General features: G+C 34.3%; 1 protein-coding gene across 1 annotated transcript; it reads left to right on the top strand.

Annotated features, from left to right (window-relative positions):
• Window positions 1-25,777, top strand: LOC102805001 (corticotropin-releasing hormone receptor 1-like). Its single transcript, XM_006825041.2, has 12 exons — window positions 1-325; window positions 12,303-12,428; window positions 13,514-13,662; window positions 14,178-14,281; window positions 14,866-15,052; window positions 15,942-16,095; window positions 19,087-19,147; window positions 19,378-19,447; window positions 19,736-19,821; window positions 21,789-21,975; window positions 22,134-22,235; window positions 24,057-25,777. Exons 1-12 carry the CDS (start codon window positions 1-3, stop codon window positions 24,129-24,131), a joined length of 1,626 nt encoding a protein of 541 aa, XP_006825104.1. The 3' UTR covers window positions 24,132-25,777.
• Window positions 25,778-26,722: the final 945 nt, after the last annotated feature.

The following is a 26,722-nucleotide window of genomic DNA, read 5'->3' as shown; positions in this document are numbered from 1 at the left end:
ATGACAGCCAATACCAACGTACTAACTGTCATGACAGCCAGTACCAACGTACTAATCGTCATGGCAGCCTGTACCAACGTACTGACCGTCATAACAGCCAATACCAACGTACTAACTGTCATGACAGCCAGTACCAACGTACTAACCGTCATATCAGCCAGTACCAACGTACTAACCGTCATGACAGCCAGTACCAACGTACTAACCGTCATGTCAGCCAATACCAACGTACTAACTGTCAAGTCAGCCCGTACGAACATACTAACCGTCATGTCAGTCAGTGCCAACGTACTAACCGTCATGACAGCCAGTACCGTGTTATATTGTAATGAGTAAAGTATATCAAGTACCGTGTTATATTGTAATGAGTAAAGTGTAGCAAGTATCGTGTTATATTTTAATGAGTAGTGTATAGCAAGTATTGTGTTATATTGTAATGAGTAGTGTATAGCAAGTATTGTGTTATATTGTAATGAGTAAAGTATACAAGTATCGTGTTATATTATAATGAGTAGTGTATAGCAAGTATCGTCTTATATTGTAATGAGTAGTGTATAGCAAGTATTGTGTTATATTGTAATGAGTAAAGTATAGCAAGTATTGTGTTATATTATAATGAGTAAAGTATAGCAAGTATCGTGTTATATTATAATGAGTAAAGTATAGCAAGTATCGTGTTATATTGTAATGAGTAGTGTATAGCAAGTATTGAGTTATATTGTAATGGGAAAAGTATAGCAAGTATCGTGTTATATTGTAATGAGTAGTGTATAGCAAGTATTGTGTTATATTGTAATGAGTAGTGTATAGCAAGTATTGTGTTATATTGTAATGAGTAAAGTATAGCAAGTATCGTGTTATATTGTAATGAGTAAAGTATAGCAAGTATCGTGTTATATTGTAATGAGTCGTGTATAGCAAATATTGTGTTATATTGTAATGAGTAAAGTATAGCAAGTATCGTGTTATATTGTAATGAGTAAAGTATAGCAAGTATCGTGTTATATTGTAATGGATAAAGTATAGCAAGTATCGTGTTATATTGTAATAAGTAGTGTATAGCAAGTATTGTGTTATATTGTAATGAGTAAAGTATAGCAAGTATCGTGTTATATTATAATGGGTAAAGTATAGCAAGTATCGTGTTATATTGTAATGAGTGAAATATTGCAAGTATCGTGTTATATTGTAATGGGTAAAGTATAGAAAGTATCGTATTATAGTGTAATGAGTAAAGTATAGCAAGTATCGTGTTATAGTGTAATTAGTAAAGTATAGCAAGTATTGTGTTATATTGTAACGAGTAAAGTACAGCAAGTATCGTGTTATAGTGTAATGAGTAAAGTATAGCAAGTATCGTGTTATATTGTAACGAGTAAAGTATAGCAAGTATCGTGTTATAGTGTAATGAGTAAAGTATAGCAAGTATCGTGTTATAGTGTAATTAGTAAAGTATAGCAAGTATCGTGTTATATTGTAATGAGTAAAGTATAGCAAGTATCGTGTTATATTGTAATGAGTAAAGTATAGCAAGTATCGTGTTATAGTGTAATTAGTAAAGTATAGCAAGTATCGTGTTATATTGTAATGAGTAAAGTATAGCAAGTATCGTGTTATATTGTAATGAGTAAAGTATAGCAAGTATCGTGTTATAGTGTAATTAGTAAAGTATAGCAAGCATCGTGTTATATTGTAATGAGTAAAGTATAGCAAGTATCGTGTTATAGTGTAATTAGTAAAGTATAGCAAGTATCGTGTTATATTGTAATGAGTAAAGTATAGCAAGTATCGTGTTATATTGTAATGAGTAAAGTATAGCAAGTATCGTGTTATAGTGTAATTAGTAAAGTATAGCAAGCATCGTGTTATATTGTAATGAGTAAAGTATAGCAAGTATCGTGTTATAGTGTAATTAGTAAAGTATAGCAAGTATCGTGTTATAGTGTAATTAGTAAAGTATAGCAAGTATCGTGTTACAGTTTTGTATATTGTAATGAGTAAAGTATAGCAAGTATCGTGTTATATTGTAATGAGTAAAGTATAGCAAGTATCGTGTTATAGTGTAATTAGTAAAGTATAGCAAGTATCGTGTTATATTGTAATGAGTGAAATATTGCAAGTATCGTGTTATAGTGTAATTAGTAAAGTATAGCAAGAATCGTGTTATTGTGTAATTAGTAAAGTATAGCAAGTATCGTGTTATATTGTAACTAACCTTATTGTTATAGATTATACTTGTTCGACAATCACTTGAATGGAGCCATTGGGCTGCCGAATGAAACAAATTAATATTTTTTTTATGAAACAGGGCGATTCGAAATTAATTAAAGTATCGTGTTATATTGTAATGAGTAGTGTATAGCAAGTATTGTGTTATATTGTAATGAGTAGTGTATAGCAAGTATCGTGTTATATTGTAATGAGTAAAGTATAGCAAGTATCGTGTTATATTGTAATGAGTAAAGTATAGCAAGTATCGTGTTATATTGTAATGAGTCGTGTATAGCAAATATTGTGTTATATTGTAATGAGTAAAGTATAGCAAGCATCGTGTTATATTGTAATGAGTAAAGTATAGCAAGTATCGTGTTATAGTGTAATTAGTAAAGTATAGCAAGTATCGTGTTATAGTGTAATTAGTAAAGTATAGCAAGTATCGTGTTACAGTTTTGTATATTGTAATGAGTAAAGTATAGCAAGTATCGTGTTATATTGTAATGAGTAAAGTATAGCAAGTATCGTGTTATAGTGTAATTAGTAAAGTATAGCAAGTATCGTGTTATATTGTAATGAGTGAAATATTGCAAGTATCGTGTTATAGTGTAATTAGTAAAGTATAGAAAGTATCGTGTTATTGTGTAATTAGTAAAGTATAGCAAGTATCGTGTTATATTGTAACTAACCTTATTGTTATAGATTATACTTGTTCGACAATCACTTGAATGGAGCCATTGGGCTGCCGAATGAAACAAATTAATATTTTTTTTATGAAACAGGGCGATTGGAAATTAATTAAAGTATCGTGTTATATTGTAATGAGTAGTGTATAGCAAGTATTGAGTTATATTGTAATGGGAAAAGTATAGCAAGTATCGTGTTATATTGTAATGAGTAGTGTATAGCAAGTATTGTGTTATATTGTAATGAGTAGTGTATAGCAAGTATTGTGTTATATTGTAATAAGTAAAGTATAGCAAGTATCGTGTTATATTGTAATGAGTAAAGTATAGCAAGTATCGTGTTATATTGTAATGAGTCGTGTATAGCAAATATTGTGTTATATTGTAATGAGTAAAGTATAGCAAGTATCGTGTTATATTGTAATGAGTAAAGTATAGCAAGTATCGTGTTATATTGTAATGGATAAAGTATAGCAAGTATCGTGTTATATTGTAATAAGTAGTGTATAGCAAGTATTGTGTTATATCGTAATGAGTAAAGTATAGCAAGTATCGTGTTATATTATAATGGGTAAAGTATAGCAAGTATCGTGTTATATTGTAATGAGTGAAATATTGCAAGTATCGTGTTATATTGTAATGGGTAAAGTATAGAAAGTATCGTGTTATAGTGTATTGAGTAAAGTATAGCAAGTATCGTGTTATAGTGTAATTAGTAAAGTATAGCAAGTATTGTGTTATATTGTAACGAGTAAAGTACAGCAAGTATCGTGTTATAGTGTAATGAGTAAAGTATAGCAAGTATTGTGTTATAGTGTAATTAGTAAAGTATAGCAAGTATCGTGTTATATTGTAACGAGTAAAGTATAGCAAGTATCGTGTTATAGTGTAATGAGTAAAGTATAGCAAGTATCGTGTTATAGTGTAATTAGTAAAGTATAGCAAGTATCGTGTTATAGTGTAATTAGTAAAGTATAGCAAGCATCGTGTTATATTGTAATGAGTAAAGTATAGCAAGTATCGTGTTATAGTGTAATTAGTAAAGTATAGCAAGTATCGTGTTACAGTTTTGTATATTGTAATGAGTAAAGTATAGCAAGTATCGTGTTATATTGTAATGAGTAAAGTATAGCAAGTATCGTGTTATAGTGTAATTAGTAAAGTATAGCAAGTATCCTGTTATATTGTAATGAGTGAAATATTGCAAGTATCGTGTTATAGTGTAATTAGTAAAGTATAGCAAGTATCGTGTTATAGTGTAATTAGTAAAGTATAGCAAGTATCGTGCTATATTGTAACTAACCTTATTGTTATAGATTATACTTGTTCGACAATCACTTGAATGGAGCCATTGGGCTTCCGAATGAAACAAATTAATATTTTTTTTATGAAACAGGGCGATTGGAAATTAATCTGCGCTCTACCAATACACATTAAATTGAGCGGTATGTGACAATGTTCGAGCATATTTCGATTTTCCCGGTTTTTGTTATTACCTATACAAGATTATTGAATACGTCACACTAAGCGTGCTGTTAATTTCAACGAATAACAACGTTCGGACAATTGCATTCATAACATGTACACCACACAAGGCACATTCAATCTAATATCATTTACATAGTTTTGTGTTTGTTTTGTGAAATCTGTTACCAATATCAGCTGCAATATGGCGATTGAGTGATTTCGCTGCCACGTTGTTCTATGGATTACACGTCGAAACGTTGATTGACAAGCTGGATTGTTTTTTATCTGAGTTGGTCCGGATGGTCCTAAGATTGAAACCTTTAATCATATATTTGAAACTAGACATGATATGCGCATGCCGAGATGAAAGAAAACGTAACAACATTGTGATAAGGATTTACGTGGGTATCGCAGCGACCTTCCTAATAATATGCACATTATTATTTAGTGCCTCTCTTTCTCTATAGCTGTCTCTTCTCAGCGACAAACTGATATAATATATTTTTATTTTGTTTATCACTTCACCTAATCTAGCCTAAACCGTTTTTATCTTCGCAACTGATGAAGATTCTATCCTAAACAGATGGAAACAAATGAAGTCATTTTTCAAAGATATATATCACAATTTATTTCCAGAGAAATCACCATGGTAACACGAAGTGTTGGCAGACCGCTATATATTTATATCTATCTGTTGGCTGCAAATGCTCGTCAATGTATTGTATTAAATTAAGTTGGGCTGATTATATGGCAATGTTCCGCCAATTTGTGTGCTGTCTATGTATACAGTCTATTACGCATTTAACCACATCACATGGCTCATGTAATATAAATACTAACTATATACACATACGTGTGTGAACTGAAGATTACTACCATTTTCTAGTGAATCTGATATTTCTACCTGGGAACAAATAATTAAAAGATAAATAGTGTACTTTCGTTTCTTCTCTGGATATAAATTATGATACATGGCATTCAACATATTACACACAAATCTCCCTAATTCAATTATTGTGTATTCGTTGGCATCTGCGCGGCTTATGGAGTGCGCAGCGTCTCACCGATCATTTGGTGATGTCTTTCTATAGGTATATAATTGGACTAAAATTGCTTTGAAGGAAGAAATGCCTTTGCCGATCCAATGAATTCAGTGACAGCTATAAGATGATATCGTCAATGCTGTATTGTAATCGCCCCCCCCCCCTACGAGCGTCAAATTAAACCAGGTAGACTGGCTGTGTCAGTTTGGCTGCTGTGTACTATATATATATATTTATAATTCATATATGTTACCATTTAGAATCTGAGTTAATCTGCGATTCACTACAGACAATGTAACCTGATATTTGCCAGCAGTGTGGTTAAATATATAATATGTTGTTATGACAAAAACTATACTACGCGTATAAAGCACGTGCAAGTCAATCGTAGATCTAACGTCGCTTTCTGTATCACGCAAATGTAGATAGTAGCATAGTTGAAGAACACATGTAGTGTGCTGTAATTGTATCGCAAACCAATTATTTTGGTAATATAGGGGCGCGCTGGGTCAGATCGTTTATTTCACTGAATAGTTACACGTTTCATAGACGTTTACACTTTACAATAAAATAATAGAATTTATTTTCAATGATGTCAATGCCAATATCATACACGAAATTTGAGCTTCTCAGATGAAAGCAACAAATCGGTGAAAGTCACGAACGAAGATGAATGGTGCATCCACGACTCTGATATTACAACAAAGCTACGCAATGACTACGCAATAACTAGTCACAACATTTGATTACAAACAGACACCAGAATATGACTTGTCTAAAGTCGGAAGACCATTATTTTCTGGAAAGAGGGTAGGACTGATTCAGAGGGTGAAATTGGCACACTGCCAAATAAGAAAAATAATGCGTGGCATAAGTGCAATAATCCTCACCTATTGTGTCTAAGTGGACATGGCTGTAAAAACGGCCTTAACTTACAAAAAACAAAACAAAAAAAGCAGTGACTCGACGGGGGGTTGAACGGATCTGCATAAAAAGCATATCTGCGATTGTATAAAATTTTCATACGAAAATGAAAACGTAGTGTAAGATGAAATGTGTTATGTGGTACTGTAAAATGACTAATTTTCACTGGGTTTAAATTTCACTGATTTAACATTTTAGGCATATTCAGTGGGTTTTAAATTCACAGTTTTATCATTTAGATAATGTGTTCTATGCTAAATCTTACATATTCACTGGGTTTTAATTTAGCGCATTTTCCAGTCAGCGAAATAAGCAAAATTAAAACCCAGTGAATAATTAATCCTTTTACAGTAAATCAGCTGATTAATGGTATGGATCGATACTCACAAGCATAGACATGAAGAGAATTAATGTCATCAAACTCAAATAATTTAATATTGTGAATAGAGAATATATATTTTGCATAAATATACATTGCAGGCACAGTTAACGTTCATCCGTTTCCTTCTTATATCTTCTGGGCTCCCGCGTAATGTTTCACATACGTATAATATGATACAAACTATGAATATTTAATTAGATCCCTCGTTCGAACAAGTGATATCGATTTAGATATAAATAAATAACGTTCTGTGTATAATATGCGACACATACATACCAATATTCAACACTGAACGTGGCACGTAATGCTCTAATGTTTTTCATGTATGTTCATTTCTATGCTTACCGCACCGGTATTCGTAGTCAGACAGCGCTAATTGGTGATATACGATAAAGTGCTAAAATCCGAAATCTTACTCGGAACTCCCTGTGAATCCAATTACATTTAGTATATTAATCATAGAAAAGGTGGCACCATTCACACTTCCACGTGTCAAACGGATCTAATTTTTAATAGGAACGTGACTTTATCTGTATAAATCACGTTGTTCGTTATCTTACACTTGTTAAACTTGGTGGGCCATAATAAATCGGCAATGAGTGTCTTGCAAAATCGTAAGAATGCATGGTCACACGTAATTACATTTTAATCATGGATTGTGTGCCTTAAATGTTATTTTCGCAGTCACGATTCGAAGATTCAACATTATATTATCCTACAATACTTCATATCGGTTTAATCGCCGATGACCGATATTTATGTACGTAATATCGAATATCTTTTTTGAACATGCTGAGGACTATAACAGTCTAAACTAATGGTTCTTGAAATTAATAGTCAATTTGTGTACATCGAGTGTGGTTCAGATCTTATCAGTTAATGTAGCCCAATCTCTGTTCCAGTGTTCACTATGCCCGGTAAAAGTAAATTAGAACAAGATATGGATATTGACACGATGCGCACAGACTGGATAGTAATACAAGCACAAATTGGGACAAGTTAAAAATATTATAAGACTTATCTCCATTAAGGTAGCGAGACTATTATTTGTGTTGAAAATTACGATTTTCACATTTATTTATTAATTGATGAAATGCACTAAAAACTTTCATGTAATAAAGTCAACATAACATAGAATGTCATGTAAGTTGGTTAAAATGTAGATTTTCTGAAGGGAAGCAAGGCAGCCTCAGTAGTGTTTTTCCAAAATCAACAACACAGGTTTACTCTGTGTGCCTATAAGTTTCAAAGATAAACTCAAGACAAAGTAATGTTAGGATCTGTTATCAATAGCTATCTGACACACAATGAGTGTTTCCAAACATTTGAGTGGTTTGTCTCCGCCCCTGTTTGTTTCACAGATTAGTCATTTGCATATGAATGTGTCAGACACGAGGTCACACAGCCACTGAAAAAAATCATTGATTTTGGTATTTTCATATGCCGAATGTATCCAAATATAGCTATCCCATTCCTTTATTGTTTTGGTTTCCAATAGCCTTACACATTTGGATGTCCCTACACATGTTAATGCAGACCTTGATGGGAAAACAAATTGATTGTGCCGATAAACAAGCTTGAAAATCTTTGCTGTTACTTCATGGACGTTTTCTAGGAGTTTATGTTTTTCAAAATACAAGGTCTTTAACAAAAAATAGCGTATACTTATTGTCGTCGGATTAACACCAAATTTTCACAGCTTTGAGGTGACAGTGAGAGGAACTTGAATGTGTCCAGACTAACTATTTCATCGATTATTTACCAACGAGTTATGGTTTGAGTTGGGGGCAATGCGACTAAAACAGTAATTGAAATTCAGCACACTGTTTTTTAAAACGCGTTGCTTGCATAAAACTGACCAGACACATTCAATTTACCAGACTATTGAACAACTAGAAAAAGTGAAAAAAATACTTCTTATCGCCAGCATAAATGCGTAATTATTTTTTTTACAGAAAAAGTAATTTTTCACCTTTGATTAAGTAACGGGTCATAGAATGCAGATACAGGCATGGCAAACACACCTTTGTAAAGCTTGAAGTCTGGCGATTCTAAAATATATACTTTCCTGGGTCTATTTTTAGTCATTTGCTCACGATTAGAAGATGAAAACAAGTATGCAAATAATAGTCCCGCTACCTTAAGATATAAATCCGTTTGATTGTGAATACTTTCACCCGTTACTATGGCAACAGCTATACAATTGTCACAGGGAATCAGTAAAAAAATAAGTATCTATAATCATTTTAATATTGCCATTTGTCATTAAAAATTTAGTTAGGTATGCACTTTAGACAATATCATCAATTTCCAACACATCGTCGGTCTTCACCATTCTAATTTACGGGAAAAGCACTAAAAAGCATTATAAATGTGTTTTTCATCACCCAAATAAATGTCAAGTCAATTAAATGTCAACTCTTATATTCATATGTATATATACCGGTATATATATTATGCTCGTTTAGAATTATGAAGAAAAGCATACCTTGAATTATAATGAAACGTTTTCAAATATGACAAGGACATGACATTCTCATTTTAGTTGCCTGCCAAACTGTGTGATATATCACTGCCATGCACCATTAATCGAACATTTTATTGTATGCTTCGAAAGTGGGAGCATTCACTCTTTTTTTTATATCGAGTAATTCATTAACTCACGCTTACCTATTTGCGATGCTTTCATGGTTTTTTTTGCTTCGGGCTGGCCGCTATTACAATCAGTATCACAGTAAATGTGAGAATCTCTCTGTTTTTTGTGACCTTGGATTATCTCACATTTGTATACACTCGATATTGTTGTTTCAACATATGAAATGAAACGACAAGGAATGCAGTTGCTTATAAGCTGATAAATAGGCACCTCAGTCAAATATGTTATTTGTTGTTAACTACGAATCAAACCGACAGAATAACCTATTTCTTGTTCATTTAATCATTATTTTATATGTTTATTGTCTCATGTTACAAAATAGCCCGGATGCAAACCTATTTGATTAACACGTGCAACAAATTCACAATTTGTTATATTTGCTTTGGTATCTATGCCTCGGCAGTTTGGCGAGCGTTGATTGGATATTCTACACTCGAACCAGAATCAAAACACACAACCGTGAACATGCATATAATTATGTAGAATATATTTCATCATCATTCACCTAGTCCTTAAAATAAATATATGAAATATATACCTTTACTGATGTACAATATGGAATATTTCATAATTTTATTTTCCATTGGTTGAAAAATGTGTGAAATTTATGTTGGTTCCTCTGTAAACTTAGTATGTCCATCTAACTAGCCACTCTGACGCAAAGTTACAAATTAAAAGTAGGTAGTTCTTTTCCATGACCAATGTAAATGAAAAACGTCATAGCACATTTCAAATATTGACGACCGATTTCATTATCAGAAGACCCGAAACTCTCAACCTGCAAAGTAGTTGTACATAATATGCCAAACTAACCAAGCTCAGGAAAACCCATGATACTGTATTCCATGCCCTTCTGAAAGAGATTCGATTTGTGATTTTAAAGTTCAGTAATCAGTTGCAAATGTCAACGACTTAAGTATTGTGCTTTAAGCATAAAGTCGCGACACTCGTTGCCCGTTGATCATAGAAACCCTTAGGCGTCTAATCACCAGTCCAATGACTATAAATTAAAGTTAACCATGCCCGATTTCAATTTCAATTACGACAAGGAGCTCTTCTTCACATTATAAAATTCCTTTGATGGTTTTTTTGTGGTTCATCTTTCTCCCTGTAGAACTCGGCGTCATTATATCCGATTTTGAAATATTCAAACTCAATTAATATGCATTGAAATTAAGACGAAAGCCGGGTTGTTTTCCACTTGACCTAATATCCCTTTTAGAAGGTTTACGATTTCCAATCATTACTGACACTGGGACCTGTTTGCGTGTATTTAAATCATAATCACGTATGATAAGCGGATAGCTATAGTGCAATTGCCACCTACTGATACATGTAGATAGCGATATTCGGTGATGGAAATCTGCGCTGGAAAATGCGATTGAAATAACAGTTTTTGATTGGCTGTATAACCCAACAATATTAAAACAAAGTTATGTTAAGACCGTTTCCCTACTTTAAAATATGTGTTAGAAAATATGTCAACAACGTGTCCTAGTTAGTATATTATTTTAAAATCGTGAATGTCTCTTCCCTGTAGATTATATTACGAGTGTGCGCATATCGTGTTTTAATAGTGATTCTTGTATACAAATATGCTCATATGTGCCCGTTTGGCTTCTTTGTACGACTTGTACTTTTCTGGATTACGCGAAGAACTACACGAACACTGTCTACACATTTCTTTTGTAAGATGTTGGAGATGGTCTTATTCAATTCCCAAAATCATCATCAGAATTGTTCAATCCCTAAAGTTGTTTTACGATCTATTACAATATTGTCTCCTCTATATAAGTCCTTGTGATAAAGCGATGTGATATTTTTTATAACACCACGTTCCAATATCACGTACCTTGTCAGAAATACGGTAAATTCGAATATACCCATCGTTTCAGATATTTATCAAAAGTAGCAATTTTCAACTGTTCGTCGCCAAAGTCTACACTATTTATATTATGAATATTATAATTCAGTTCAATAAACGTGATACTGTGAAAAAGGTCAGGTGTGTGTGATAGTCTTAGAGACATTTTAAAATGTAATTCACAATTGTTCCATTCGCAATTTTTCTACACAGAGCTATGTAGAAAACATATGGCAGCTTATCTATATCTTATACATAGAACAAAGGCCTCCGTGACGACACACAAATCTACTTAAAATGAGTGCCATTGTGTTACAGTGCATGGCCAATTACTTGACATCTCTATTCCCACGAGTTAGCTGACATTGACCTATAATACGAATATTGCATTATGTATGCAAGAAATAGAACTATTTTATTGAGTGGAAACGACCGATAACGTTCATTGGGTTGGATTGAGTCGTGAGTTCTCAGTTGTTGGTACGCACACAAGCTGCATACAAATGTGATATGGGTCAAATAGATCATGAATCCAATATAGTATGCATCTGTATTGAAATGTTTATATCGCCATTAACGTCGACATATTAATGCTACTGCACGGCTTAAATTATATTGGTTTATATTATTAATATAAACTATACTAGTCACAACAAATCAAATAAAAGAAATCCGGGATAATGATTGAGTAATTTATTAAACCTACACATTGTCAGACTAGAGTTATGAGTTTATGTCCCAGTTATTCAGATACAGCTTCCAATATTTCTCTGGTTATTATTTCATTGATCGTAAGATTAACATAATTGTCATTCCTTGTGTGTAGTTACGTCATGTCTAACAAATCATAATTTCAATCGATCAACAATGTGTTTATACTGTAAATACCCACAATTCAATGTACTATAAAGTCTAATTATTTCGATTATATTGTCGTTGTTTGATGTCTAAATCGACCGTGACGTGTGGCTGCAAACATATCATCCATACGAGGAGTGTTTGCCATTACGCCTTATGTAGAGTATTCCAATTGAAGACGTTTATGTTCATTTTGTTTATTTTTCAGATCAATACTGTTTGGGATACTGTCAACCCCTGGACGATATGTGTCTCAGTTTATGCTGGCCAACAACACTAGAAAACACAACCGCAGTGATCGATTGCCCTCCATCGGCATTCTGGGGAAATACAGGTACATCTGATTTTCAGATTTAGATTCTTACGCAGATGATATGATGTGACTATATTTAACCTAGAGCTATAATCAACATATGGAAGATAGTAATCGTCATCCTGTTGTTATTGATTAGATCCATGCTGTCAGAATGTGTAAACGGCGTTCAAACTCAAGTGTGCAATTCAGTTACATGGTGTCTCAGTGCTGTATTATACCTAGTTACTGTTCAAAAACCTCAAGAGGATGAGTATTTAAAAAATAACAAACATGCGTCAAATCCGGATTATTCAAAATATTTAATAATATATGGATAATAATATATCTAGCTAATTTGCACATTGCATACTCTTCTCATATAAAACAAAGATGCCGATGCAGTACAATTGCATTGTTAAAATCGCCAAGTTTTGGCAGTTTTTATAGAAATTACCATGTGTATGTGCACATATTTTAAAGAGCACATATAACAGTATAACAAAATCGCATTATTGTTTTTTTAACTTTTGAGCAGCATTTCATTTTTAAGCAATTTTTCGGCTGTTCGTTTGTAAACAGATTATCTAAACTACCAGCAAAACAAAGTACATCGATTTTCATTGGTCGAATGAATGAATATACTACCGAATGAAAAACACATATTAAGTTCATAGATATACTGTAGTAAACATTTGCAAGGTTAGTTACCCTTACGTCATACGCCATTGTCTTGCAGATATTGATGGATAACATATACGCCTAGATATTTAACAGAGCAGTTACAGGTGTAAGAAATTGTGCAAGTGTAATTGGAGTTAGGGAGTTGAAGCTGTAATTTGGGCACCTCGGTTGACTAGTAATAATGTGTTCTATCTATGATTACTTCAAATGTTTATTCCTTTGGGTCGAGTCTGGTACTAGTGTCCACATAAGAGTTATCTGCCAAGCGAGTCAGAGTTCCTGCACTGTATGCTCCTATCGAAGTACCGGCATAACTCGGTGTCTTGGCGGGTGTATCATATGACCCAATCCAATGGAAAGATATACGCGAAGCGTTAACAACATTGATGTCAACGTTTCACAATAATAATAAAACGTTACTTGCATGCTATTGTCTTTTTTAGGGAAGATTCCACTATTTTGCCAAGCAGGTGGAGTATGGGACAATGCCTCGTTAAGCACTGGAAATGTATTCTCCCTGTGCATGGACGATGTGACCAGACGGTTACTCGGTGTAGTGTACGACCATACAGCTACATTCGACCAAATAGAGGTAAATGACCGACTTCACGACTTCAATTAAGTTGCATTTATATATCCTAATATCGCCATTTTGGTTTTAGTTTGTGCATTATCCACGATGCATCGCGAACACAGGGACATTTCCGGTTTCAACAAATCACTTTATCTACGTATCCCCACAAGACTGAAGAGAACCGCAAACACACTCGAGTTATTAACCACGTCGGGTCTCTGGACAGCACTGCATTAAATCGAACCACAATCTGTAATATCTGCGATGCCCTTATAGTATTCGAGTGGTTCAGGGATTTAGAATATATCAAGGGTTAACAGCTGATGCAAATGAACACATGACAACATACAAAAACTTATAACAGGTAGTTTTGATGAAAACAAGCGTTTTTACATTTATTTTAATAAGTTACCAAAAACTCACCTGTTATGATTTTTAATTCGACCACATTTTCTCTATTCTGCCAACATACCGAATACAGAACTCCTAAGTATTATTTTAACATTTATTGTACTTGTTTTACATTATTACAGCTTTATGGAAATGCGATGTCGGGCTCGAGAATTCTACAGGCTGTTGGGTATTCCATATCATTGACTAGTTTAGTAGCGGCCTTATTTATATTCTATTCCTTCAGGTAAGGGTGATTTCTATGCATATATGTGCATCAATATAGCCCAGTAGCATCCGGGGATGTAATCAAGCACCACGTGAAATTGTGATCTCTGACAGTATGTGAGACTTTTTTCCGTCATTTATTACATTGTATCACTTCTTGTTTCAGTATTCTAAAGTCGATTATATAACCATTGTACATACTTTCAAGAAACACGGAATTATGATGCCCCATGACTAATTCATTTTACCAGCAGAAAATGCAAAAATAATCAAAACTGCTCAATTTGATAAAAATTTACTACATAATTACGTATTATTTTCGCTGTTATCGGGCCACTCACTAAGGAGAATTAATATCCCCGTCAATCTTGGGTCGCACAAGGGTACTATTGTCTTTTTGACCACTGTCTCTTCTTTTCATGGAACCCCTTGAGGATAATATTGTCTTTTCTTTTCTTGAAACCACTCAGAGATAATATTATCTCCGTTTTTAGGACAACTCAGGGATAATATTAGTGCTTTAATTATTGCTCGGTTTGTGTGCAATGTGTTATTTAACATCACTAGAATATGATTAAGGTGATTCACTCATTTATTTCACAGGAGCCTACTATGTCCTCGGACTCAGATCCATAAACAACTATTTATATCTTACATTGTGTGGATTGGTATTGAATTCATATTGTCCTTCGACTATGCTTTCCAGCAGGAAGAGAAGCAAAAGGAGTTAACACTAGGCTGTAACAGCAGTGAGGCCGTGGAGCAGCACCACAATACCATACGAAATACGGTGAGAGTATATTTCTTTCGAAAATCCAATGCTAGCAGTGACTCAATAAGAATAACAAGTATATACGGCATGTGTCTGGTTTTTAAGTTGAATTTGATCGTAAATATTACCGATGAGTTCACAGTCAGCTGGCGTACATGTGATAATAAAATAAATGCGATGAATTTACCAATGTTTACTATATAGGGGGCCGCCATCTTGAATACGTCATAAGAACTAAATAAGAAAGAAGTTGGGAAACGCGTTCGTCAGATTCCTGCAAATCGGGAAGAAATACCACACTTTCACAGTCAAATGATCCGTTGGGGATAATAAAGCCAACCGCTAACAAAATTCGACTGAATTCGTCGATTTTATCTAGAAAAACCCTTGCATACGAACACTTAATTACACAAACATCTTCCAGTTTTCTTTGAAACCGAAATCGTCATCCTACTTAGGATCCAATCAGCGACGGCCTCAAAGTTAGATGACGGTTTCAATATCCCTGCGGGAAAGTGTTCTACATTCTTTGTGTAATTAGGTATTCGTGTGCATGGGATTTTCCACGCAAAATTACGAATTCGGCTGAATTGTGTAAGCTGTTGGTTTCATGTTATCCCAACGAATCGTTTGGCTGTGAAAGTTTGGTATTTTCCTATTGATTTGTAGGAAAGTGAAAAACGCGTTTGTCAACTTGCTTCTTTATTTAGTTTCATTCCGTATTCAAGATGGCGGCCCCAATATAGTAAATATTGATAAATTAATCACTAGCTGACTGTGGATGAGTTGTACCATGTTCTAATTATTGTGACGACATGTATTATATATTATAAATTTCGACTCGCTTTGGTACCCACAGTATAACATCACATTTCTGATGGAATTTGTTTGTTTTATATGTTAACAGCCAATTCTATGTGAGACATTCGAGTTCGTCAGGGAGTATACCCGTGTATGTGTGTTTACGTGGAACTTCGTGGAAGGTATATACCTCCACAGACTGTTAACGGCAGCGGTGTTTCACAAACCGAATTTTAAAGTGTATTACTTTGTAGGCTGGGGTAAGTAATACAAAATACGATTATACTATGTAGCCCCATCATTGAGATTTGCACATTTGGCGGTCGATATATTTGCTTATTGACTTCTCAGCAATCAAAGACATCACATTATGTACTGTGGCGTTTAAGTGATTCTAGTTGGAAGTACGTGGTCATTATGATGCCAGCCATAGAAATGGAAATAATATTTGTGGGCATAAATATAATAAACGAAACTTAAAATTTTGGAATAATTATTATTAAATAAACTCGTATATACATTTTTTTTACCTAATTGACAATAACTTTATATATTGATTTGTTAGTTCGGAACATTTCAGTATATATTGAAAAATCAGAAAAGCTGCAGCTACCTTGTGAACAGTTGAACATATATGTTTCAATTCTATATATTCCACTTATTCCTCGATCTCTCCCGGTTTACCAAAATAAATCATTTATCCTGCAATTTGTCTCCCTCCGGAAATCTTCCTATTCATGTTAGTTTCTTCGCTGACAATGACGGATATTCATCCGTTTATATTTTTCAAAAAAAAATTCGGATTAAGCTACATTTTCCAAATTAATGAGAAAGCGGCGAACCTGATAGGTCGGATGGCGTTCACTAATGTCTTGTGGTGGGGGTAGTAGGTGGATTCGCATAAAAAATAAGGCATCATTAGGCTTACCCAAATTTTAGGGTTGCAACATTTCTTGTGTGAACACGAACATAAATATTTAGGCCTGCCTAATAAATTAGTTACGCCTGGGAAGGGGTGCAAAGTCAGACACTAATTGCTACGTTCACATTATGTGATTACAGTACGTGTCGAAATTCATATAATTAATTCATATATATATGATGATAATAATAATTGCTAAATTGAAATTATATCAATTTGCTATTATGGTATTTATTACGAGTCATTGTGCACATGAACTGCCGAGAAGATTCGAAAAACAATTATATGTAGCATTGCAAGAAAAAAAAACGGTTGCAGCAGCACATAAATATGCGTCGCTAACGACGGTTTGCATTCATTTCATTACTACAGCATCCGATCATATATAGCTGCTCTGTTCTCCGTTGTCATGTCATACTTGTATGAATCAGCATACTAGTATATTCTCTTCCATTCACCACCGAGGGCGTGATTTCGTATCCAGCGTTTAGGCAGCAAATCTCGGCACGTGCCGACTTTCGGTCCCGAGCATCTATCGGAACCGAGATCGAGTTTTTTGCGGCACGCGCCGACTCGGTCCCGAGTCTCGGCACTTACCGAGATCTCTAACATAAACGCCACTGAATAATAACTACAATGTGAACAAGCGCCAGATTACGTAATCGCACTATCGTTGACCAAATATGCAAAAAGAAATAAAATCATTGATTGTTATATAGATGGAAGACGAAAGACGTGAAAAAATCGCAGTCCGGTTAGGATAAACTGAAATAGAACGGCAGTGAAAAGAAAGTATTCTTGCGGTCGGATTCTAAAGCGACAACAATCGTGGTGGTCAAAAGACAAAGTTTTGCGATTTTGTCCAATGTCCTCCAAACTATTTGTGTCTACCAATTAATTATTGTATCGTTCTATTGACAAGTTTCATTACTTTCCATATTCATATAACAAACTATATCCCAAATCAAATCGGATAGTTCGTGTGTGCCTCTCTCCCCGCCATCCACGACTCAAATTAGTTGGAAGAACTCCACGACGATTTGAGACACAATTCCGAGTTTGAATAATTAATTGCTATCAATTGATGTCACGTGATGTGGAAACAGCACGTTATTTGTATACATACTTTACACAAATCCATTATGTATATTTGTCGTATACTGGAAATGTTTTCAAAGGATTAAAATCCTAAATATTGTATAATTTACATGTACATAGGATATCGTGACTAAGAATCGGGGAGAACCCCCAATAATAATAATAATAATAATAATAATAATAATAATAATAATAATAATGACAATTATTATTATTATTATTATTATTATTATTAAATTAAGCTTTCAACCGTCACTTGTTAATCTGAGTGTAATTGAACTATTATACCCTAATCAAAGCGAGTTATAAAATCCTACAAACCTGCCAAGCTTGTCAATGGTATATTTTTAAGTGTCTGAAAACAGACATATTCAGTTGAGTTTAGTCTATATTGATTATGGGTCTCGTGGGTTAACGTATGGAACCCAAATAAGAAACCAGCAAAGCGGGTTTCTCTTACATGGGTATGATTAGTCTAGATGTTAAGCACTCACAAAACTCCAGGGCGATGGTCGTCGCGTCCCGCATGTTCGACATTTGTGTTAATAAACATTCATTTCCCACAAATCCATGCACTCTCCTAATAGAAATTACCATTACGAGTGTTGATCTGGGCGCGACGTGCACTAATTACCACCGGTGACTCCTTCGATATCTCCCACCACCAAAGAAATTACATAGTTAAAGCTTAGAAAGTTTTCAGTTTGTACTCGTTAGTCAAAGTCGCCGTACGTGGCGTAACGACCTCCACCCTTTAAGATTTTGTGCTGCGTCGTTTGTGCTGTCTTAAATAGTCAGTTGAATCAAGCTGATTTCACATGGGTGTAATCAACACTTTAAGTGAAGAAAAGTAGATATTGAAACCTGGAGTCCTAAACAGTCAGAGACAATTGATATACTGCTGTGCTTGAAAGTGATCTATGTGTTAAATAAAGTTACAATAGTACATTACATTTATGCTCAGGTACATCATGAATACGCAACCTGAGATGAATTTAGGCCGACACACTGGGCATCACCTCCCTCTTATTCACAGTACGCCTTATATGTTTATATTTTTTAAAAGGCGTTATAAAAACTTTCTATTTGATTAGAAATGCATTTTCAGACTTGAATGCTCAAGTGTGATCCCAATCGATCCTCAGTATGTCTCTTTTTCATACTGTGTAGATTCAATGTGTTCATGGAAGTGATGTATTGTAACATACGCTTGGCGTGTTTTTTTTTCTAGTTGCACCTCTACTACCCGTCATAGGATGGGCTGTGGCCATGTCGTATACCAATAACCAAAAGTAAGTAATCTTACATCACATCTTGGTAATGTCTTGGCACTTGCAATAGATCTTGATTATTCTCTAATATGTGAGTTACATCGTACAAGACGTATATGTAATCACTAGAGAATGACAAGACAGTTTCATTAAAAGATATAATCCTAAACCTCAGAACTCATAATCTGCTATTCACATCAGACATTTCATTTCCTATCACGTTCTTATTTAGATCATTACTTATCTTTTAGCTGTTGGTTTGGCTATTATTATTCCCCTTACTACTGGTTGATCGAAGGACCACGTAACGCCATCTTATTTGTAAGTACGCTGTCAAGTCTCGAAGCAATTACATCGGGAAGTGCACATTCCCTGAAGATTCCCTTCAGTAATAACAATAACGAGAGTTGATAATATTGCATTTTGTTTTCCCGAATAAAATGGCACACGGGAAATGTGGGAATTAACTCGGGGCAATTTACTGCAACCTGCCCCACCTGTGTAGTTTATAACTACGTTTTCGTCGTGAATATTTCAGAGCAAGGTGCAGATCTTGTTTTCCAAATTGATATTATGATATTTGTTTTTTTCTATCTGTCTTTTTTGCAGATCAATTTGATTTTTCTGATCAACATTGTACGGGTTCTTATCACGAAGATGAGAGAAAGTCATACGACAGATACCATGCAAGTGAAGTGAGTACAGTGTGACATATTATTATATATATATGACACCGAAAACAATAGAATTCGCCGTACGGACGTGTTCGAAAGTGTTACGTTCGAATGCGCCAATTTTACGTCACTTTTGTGCACTTTCCTTTCTTTCCAGGCACAGAAACGCCATTTCGGAGTGTTAGCCCTCATGAAATTATTACTACAAACAGGAAAAAGATAGATAATAATACGGTTGTCACGAGAATACAGCAAAGTATGCACTCAGGCAATACGGTGACGCATTGGCTTCCGCTATGCCTTGGTCTATACCACGGTCATATACTGCATCATGTATACTTTGCAGTATTATCGTAATAACCTCATAATAGTATATTGAACCGCGTATCATCTATAGAGAAAATTGTTATGAATGTACCCTTGAATGGGTCCCATGTTACGGCATTTTGGTATATTTGAATTATAATAAATCGCCTTTTAGTCACATTAGCGTATACTCGATAGCACATGTAGTTAAACACGTGTTTGTGACCATCATTATATAAAGACTTCCTTTGAATAGTCCCTATATAATTCACATGTAAAGTCAATAGGCCTTTATATAATTCATTTAGTGCCGGGCCTGGTGCTACAAGTTTTCGTCAAATGTATTTTTTATATCATGTAATTACCAACGGTGAACGATGCCTGTGTGTTATGCCATATTTTAATTACCAGAATTCATTAATGAGTTTCGATTTTTCTTCTGAACATTTTATGTATAAATTGTTGTATACAAGAAGGAACCTATATTTGGAACAAATTTGTATATAACAATCTTACAAAGAGCATTTCATAAATAGCATATATTTAAAAAAAACATGAATTTAACGAGTAGGTTTCATTTTCCTCAGTGTATAGTCGTATTACCCAACTACTTGTAATTGCATCTATTTATACTTACATTTAGTAATTTGATACATTAATTGGTTATATGACTGACTACATAAATCTATATTCGCTGTTTTATTTGTTTGGCTTATATGTCGTTCGGATTTGTACAGCAAACTGGTTGTAGTCAGAATAATGATTTTTTCATTGTATTTTGATAAAACTGAAAAATGACAACACTAGATATGTAATGGAAAGTTTAATTTCTTACATTGATCAAAAAATGACAATAATTCATGTCAGGAGTTCAAGTTTCTAATATATTCAACTTTTGTATACTATTTTTATAATGACTAAAATAATTCAGTAAACATTATTTAAAACAGTCCATATATTGTACACATAAATACGTATACATCAATTTTACTAGTGTGCGTGGTTAAGTTTATTTTGTTTCACGTAGATTCTAAATTATTTTGTTTGTACATTCTAGGTGGTATATACAAATAGTACTATTGTTTGCCAAATCATTTATAATTATTTATCATACATAAATTTAACATATGTTTTATGTTTCTTTCCGATTCTTAGTCACGATTTCGTACATCTAATTTACATATAAATTATTTTAATTCTTTGAAAACATTCTGCACATTTCCCGTATACAACAAATATACATGAATGAATGTGTATAAAATATGTATACAAATAACGTGCTGGTGTTTTCTTGCATGTATGAATTTCAAAAAGTATACTTTGTGTACAGAATAAGTATACAATATTAAGATATACTATTGAGGCGTTCAATTTAGTAAAAGTATTCTCTAGACAAATTCAAACATCACAAATGTGTTAAATATACATTTGGGGTTGACAAATTATCCCTTAGTTTTGATCAGTGAATAAATAAGTTTTAAAAAAAGTTGCTGATACTTGTAAATATTTTTCTATACAAGGTCATGTGCGGGAAAATAGGGACGGACCAAAGTTGTCTGATAAACGTGTTATTCCACATTTGTCTTAGGGTACGCTTAAACAGAAGTGTGTTTGTTAAATTAGGTTCAGTGTAGTGTATGTGTTCAATTGAATATAAGAAAATAATCCGTTTATCGTTTCAGAAAAGCCGTTAAAGCAGCATTGGTTCTGGTACCTCTACTGGGAGTTACCAACCTATTGTTTCTGCCAGACAGACCAAAAGCCACGGCAGAAGCTTGGGTGGTATATTTATATTTCTACGCCACAAGTATATTAGTTACATTTCAAGGATTTGTATGTGCGATGATTTTCTGTTTCTGTAATGGCGAGGTGAGTGTCACATTGAAATTGGGTGATGTTGAAATAATAATGCAACTTTTCTACAAAATAACGAAAAGCTTTTCGTGAGCACCATACCCGGATATAAATGAAAAGTTTTGTGTTTGTCGTTACACACGACAATTATTTATATTTTTTTGACAATATAGGTGCAACAAGCCATTAAACGAAGATGGACGAGGTGGCAAGATGCACGGAACCCAATGAGTAGTGGCAGGAGAGGAACCACCAACAACACGTGCACGACAGAGGTAAGAATTATCGCCAGTTAGTCGAAAGATGTGTCAATTCTTACAATATGTTAAACCATGTACATTTCCCCATGTTATACCAATCCCGTTGCATGAATAGCATTTGGATTGGTAATTATCATCTTCACACCTATTTGTGAATATGTTAATTGATTGGATCTCATTAAGCATCTTTGGGGTAATGTGTTTTTTAAACTTCTTCGTACACATGGCAAATCATCTCTCTCTCTCGAATATATTGGCTGATATTTAGCAGCCATATCAATACATATCCTAATCACTAGATTCATTACCCATAGTAAATACAAATTAAATGCGTATGGCAGTAAAGAACACTGAAGTCGCATGAACGCATCCCATTTATTTTAATAATATCTGCATATGCACATGCAATTGCCGTTGCTACAGTTTATAATGGTCTATATCCCAGAATAGGTGTGTATGAGTGCATGTGTCGTATATGCACATAGTAAATTGCAAATTTCCTGAGCACTGCTACAACCCAATTTTATACAGACTGGAATGACTTGCACACAAATCACTACTTCGCACCCAGCATGTTGAAATAGCAAGCTTTTAGGGAGTTGTTTACTGCATATAATGTTTTAACAAAGAATCGTTTTTAATTTGTACCTCGATTCAAGGGCTATATTCTTCCAATGCATTGAGCATGTCAGCATTGCGTCATTCAGTTCAGTAATTCCTAGATATTTTCCCGCTCATCGCTGTTTGCCTTTATAGATTTACTTAGGAAGACCAGCTTCATCTGTCTATATTCTTAGATTGCTTGCGTTTCTGTCTTTTTGTAGCGGATGGCGAGTCGGAAAGTGACCCGCTCCCCCTCGTGGAAAGACAAACTTCAATACGTAAGTCTTAACAACCACGGAAAAGCACACGATAGTACGCATCACGCATTGCTAGAGGGCAAATGTTGCTTGCTTCGCTTAAAGTACACAGAACGCATGTTAATATTGCATTAGCAACGTCCTTAGAGCTTCGCTTTTTACTCTCAGACTGTTTTACAGGGTGTACTGCACAGTCTGAAACTAACACATTCATTTCACGTATAAAGCGCTACAGTTGCCGTGTAGCTCGTGTTCGAATTTCGTGTGAACAAATAATGTTGTACCTGTGTTGTATACGACGCATGGGTCCCACATCGAACATGATGCGTCGCGACGACTGTGGCGATTTAATTCATTTCTTCTTGTATATCACCTCGTCTCTCGCTGTCAATCACTGTCTCTAGTTCTGCCATGTCCCCTCCTATACGTAGCTGACACTGAGTCGAGTGCACAGTTTCGCAGTACTTCGACGCATTCTGGATTTGGCTGTTCCAGTCGAGCACTCGACATTTTCTCGCAACCTACGTGCTTTAAAACAACCAAATGAATGACTGTCGATCATTTGTGCTTACAAACTCGTTAAAAATATAAATCAGCATAAGCTTGAATTTTACCTTTCTGTGTCACAAGGTACTTGACGACTCTGGTGCTGTTACCATGGCAGTTCTTTCTAATCTATTTTCTCGCTTAAATATTCCATGCATAATGGCTACACCGCTGTACACATTTCATATCACATTATACACAACTTTGTGTTTTCTATTTCAATCAATCATATTGGAATGAATGTATGATACAGCTTCACACATTCATACATTGCCATAGTTGTAGTATATGAGGTGTAAAACAACACGGATATAAGAGAGCCATGTACCAAGCCCGTATCAACCGGTAATACACATGACGTTCACATGTTTCTGTCATCTTACAGGCATTGGTTTCACATTGGTTAATTATTGTATATTTGATTTTTCAGATTAGAATGAACTCGGTTTGCAACAATCAATTTGGAGTGAATCGGAATAGTGATTCTGACGTCACTGCTGTGTAGATGTTTAATCGTGGTGCCATCATGCAATTAATATCAAGATGGAATTACAAAAAGCTTATGGTTAACATTCGACTCCCATAACTATCGTGTAAACTCAGTGACGTGCCTTTTTTTAATAAAACGTTATCTCAAGATGTGATCAGTCAATGTGTCATTGAACTGCAAGATCTGTATCGGAATCTCGGTTGATCGAAGAGCAGTGGACAATCCTATTGACATCGTCATTTTAATTGGAATAGTGAAGGTGAAAATGTGGAAACCAAGAAACTCAATGGATATGCACACCTAAATGGCTTGGTACAGAGTTAAATATACCACTTTCCGGAGCAATGCCAATATGGCATTTGAACTGTGATTATCATGAATATACACTTGCATTCTTCAGATTTATATTTCCGATATATGAATCCAGTATACGCCAAAGCTATTGAGAAACTGTGCCAGAACACGACGATAACACTTTTTTGATAGACATTTGATTATATTTTCAATGTTAGGTGTGTGATAAGGATCGCGATTACAGTAAACACAAACGAAGCTGACATCAGTGAGTTACTTAATGAGGAAAGCTTAAATGACGTACTGTGCAGAATAACTAATATATTAGTCCAGTCATCCCATAACACTATATTGAAGATTTTTCCGTTTTCGACATTGTGATTTTTTTTGTTCGCGAAACAAACATTTTTAACAAGTAAAATCATGTTTGTTCATAAAAGAGTTGTTAAACATACTACAAAGTTTTTAATTTAATTCAGCCTCTTTCAGTCATAATACAAGGAAAAAAATATCTCTGTAATATTCGTGTGTAATCGGAAATTATGAAAATTATCAGTAGCTTGCATAAGGAATACATTTCTTTATGATATATTTCTAAATTTTCTTGTCATAATCAGTTGACCCCCCCCCCCACAATGTCGAAAACGAAAGGTCTTTTTGTAGTGTAAAAACAAATGGAGCAAGACAATGTAATTAGATAGAGTTTGTTGTGTACACTGTAACAGGTTACATACAAGTAACATGCAACACAAGAGTGAGATTCTCTAAGTTAATATTAACAGTTTTTAGTTATTCACAGCACAGGGGTTTTGAACTCATCCAACATTGATTACAATATGTTGATGTTTATTGTTGAAGAATAATCTGTAACTTGGCCAAGTAACCCATAAAATTAAGTGTGATAGAAAAAAAAACTTTATATATAATCGATAAAACATGTAATTAGCAATTGATGTTTATTATCTCTGTAAATATGCAAATGTAATACGTTTCTCAAAAATTAATGTTTTATGTCTGGAATCACATACGTCGAGTTGAATAGACTACTTGCGGGTTTCAGAACCACGTGACATATAACCTGCTGATTCGTACAATTCTTAATAAAATAGTTATAAAAATATCCCTATCACGGTAAGGCAGTTTGATTCACTTGACTTAATTGTTCAAACTGCGAACCATGTGTGTCATGAATAAACCTTGAACGAGCCTACGTAATCGGACATGATATCACGTGCACAAGAAACTCACAAATGGTATATTGTATTACATCGGTCTATTGATGGATAATAGTAACGAAATGGATTCAGAATGTCGAAGTCTAATAATTCTATAGATTTTGTATATATATATGTATTGTCATAACTGAATACTCTGTCTCATCCTTTTATCCGATTATGAGTGTATATATCCATTATAAACCTCACAATATTCCATTCATTTAGAGTGTTTGTGAAATACGAAAATGCTGAAGACATGGTACATGACAACGTGGCATGAAAGTCATTGTCACATAATTTCCAATGACATACTTGTCCTTCGTATGTACATATTTATTTTTAAATACTGTATCCTTTCCCACCGTTTCCATCATGTTTAATAGGTGAGAATGTTTTATTTTAAAGAACTAGAATCAAAAAGTTGATTTTGTCTAAGTCCGCCAAATAATACTGCTTCGTGACAACAACTGTTGTAGGCGGGATAATAATCACTAAGATAGTACAAATCATATTCAAAATATTGAATTTGAAACAACATCCCAACAAGTTGTAGTCACGTGACGCAGTTATTGGACACTTCCCGAGTCACAAGCCAGACACTTCTCGAGTCACAAACTGGACACATCTCGAGTCATTGCTACTCACAGCATATGTAATTAGCAATTGATGTTTATTATCTCTGTAAATATGCAAATGTTATACGTTTTTCGGAGATTAATCTTTTATGTCTGGAATCACATACGTCGAGTTGAATAGACTATTTGCGGGTTTCAGTACCACTTGACATTTATGTTAAAATACGTCATACAACCTGCTGATTCGTACAATTGTTATTAAAATTGTCATAAAAATATCCCTATCACGGCAAGGTTTGATTCTAAACACCTTGAAATCCTGAAAAGTTGCATTTATTTGTCTTAATTGTCTGTATGCGCAAAACTGCGATCGTGTGTGTCATGAATCGACTTTGATCAAGCCTATATAATCGGACAGGATATCACGTGCACCAGAAACTCGCAAATGGTGTATTATATTACATCGGTATAGATGGATAGTAGTAAAGAAATGGATTCAGAATGTCCAAGTCTAAAAATT

Source organism: Saccoglossus kowalevskii, chromosome 7 (genome assembly GCF_978046115.1).
Source record: "Saccoglossus kowalevskii chromosome 7, keSacKowa6.1, whole genome shotgun sequence".
In the NCBI taxonomy this organism is placed as follows: domain Eukaryota; kingdom Metazoa; phylum Hemichordata; class Enteropneusta; family Harrimaniidae; genus Saccoglossus; species Saccoglossus kowalevskii.
Note: the sequence above shows the minus strand (reverse complement) of the source record. Positions and strands in the feature narration are given on the sequence as shown.

Coding starts and splice junctions, on each gene's coding strand:
- LOC102805001 (XM_006825041.2), top strand. CDS start 1: ATGACAGCCAATACCAACGTACTAACTGTCATGACAGCCAGTACCAAC. Junction 12,429..13,513: donor GGCATTCTGGGGAAATACAG/GTACATCTGATT, acceptor TGTCTTTTTTAG/GGAAGATTCCACTATTTTGC. Junction 19,822..21,788: donor ACAGATACCATGCAAGTGAA/GTGAGTACAGTG, acceptor TTATCGTTTCAG/AAAAGCCGTTAAAGCAGCAT.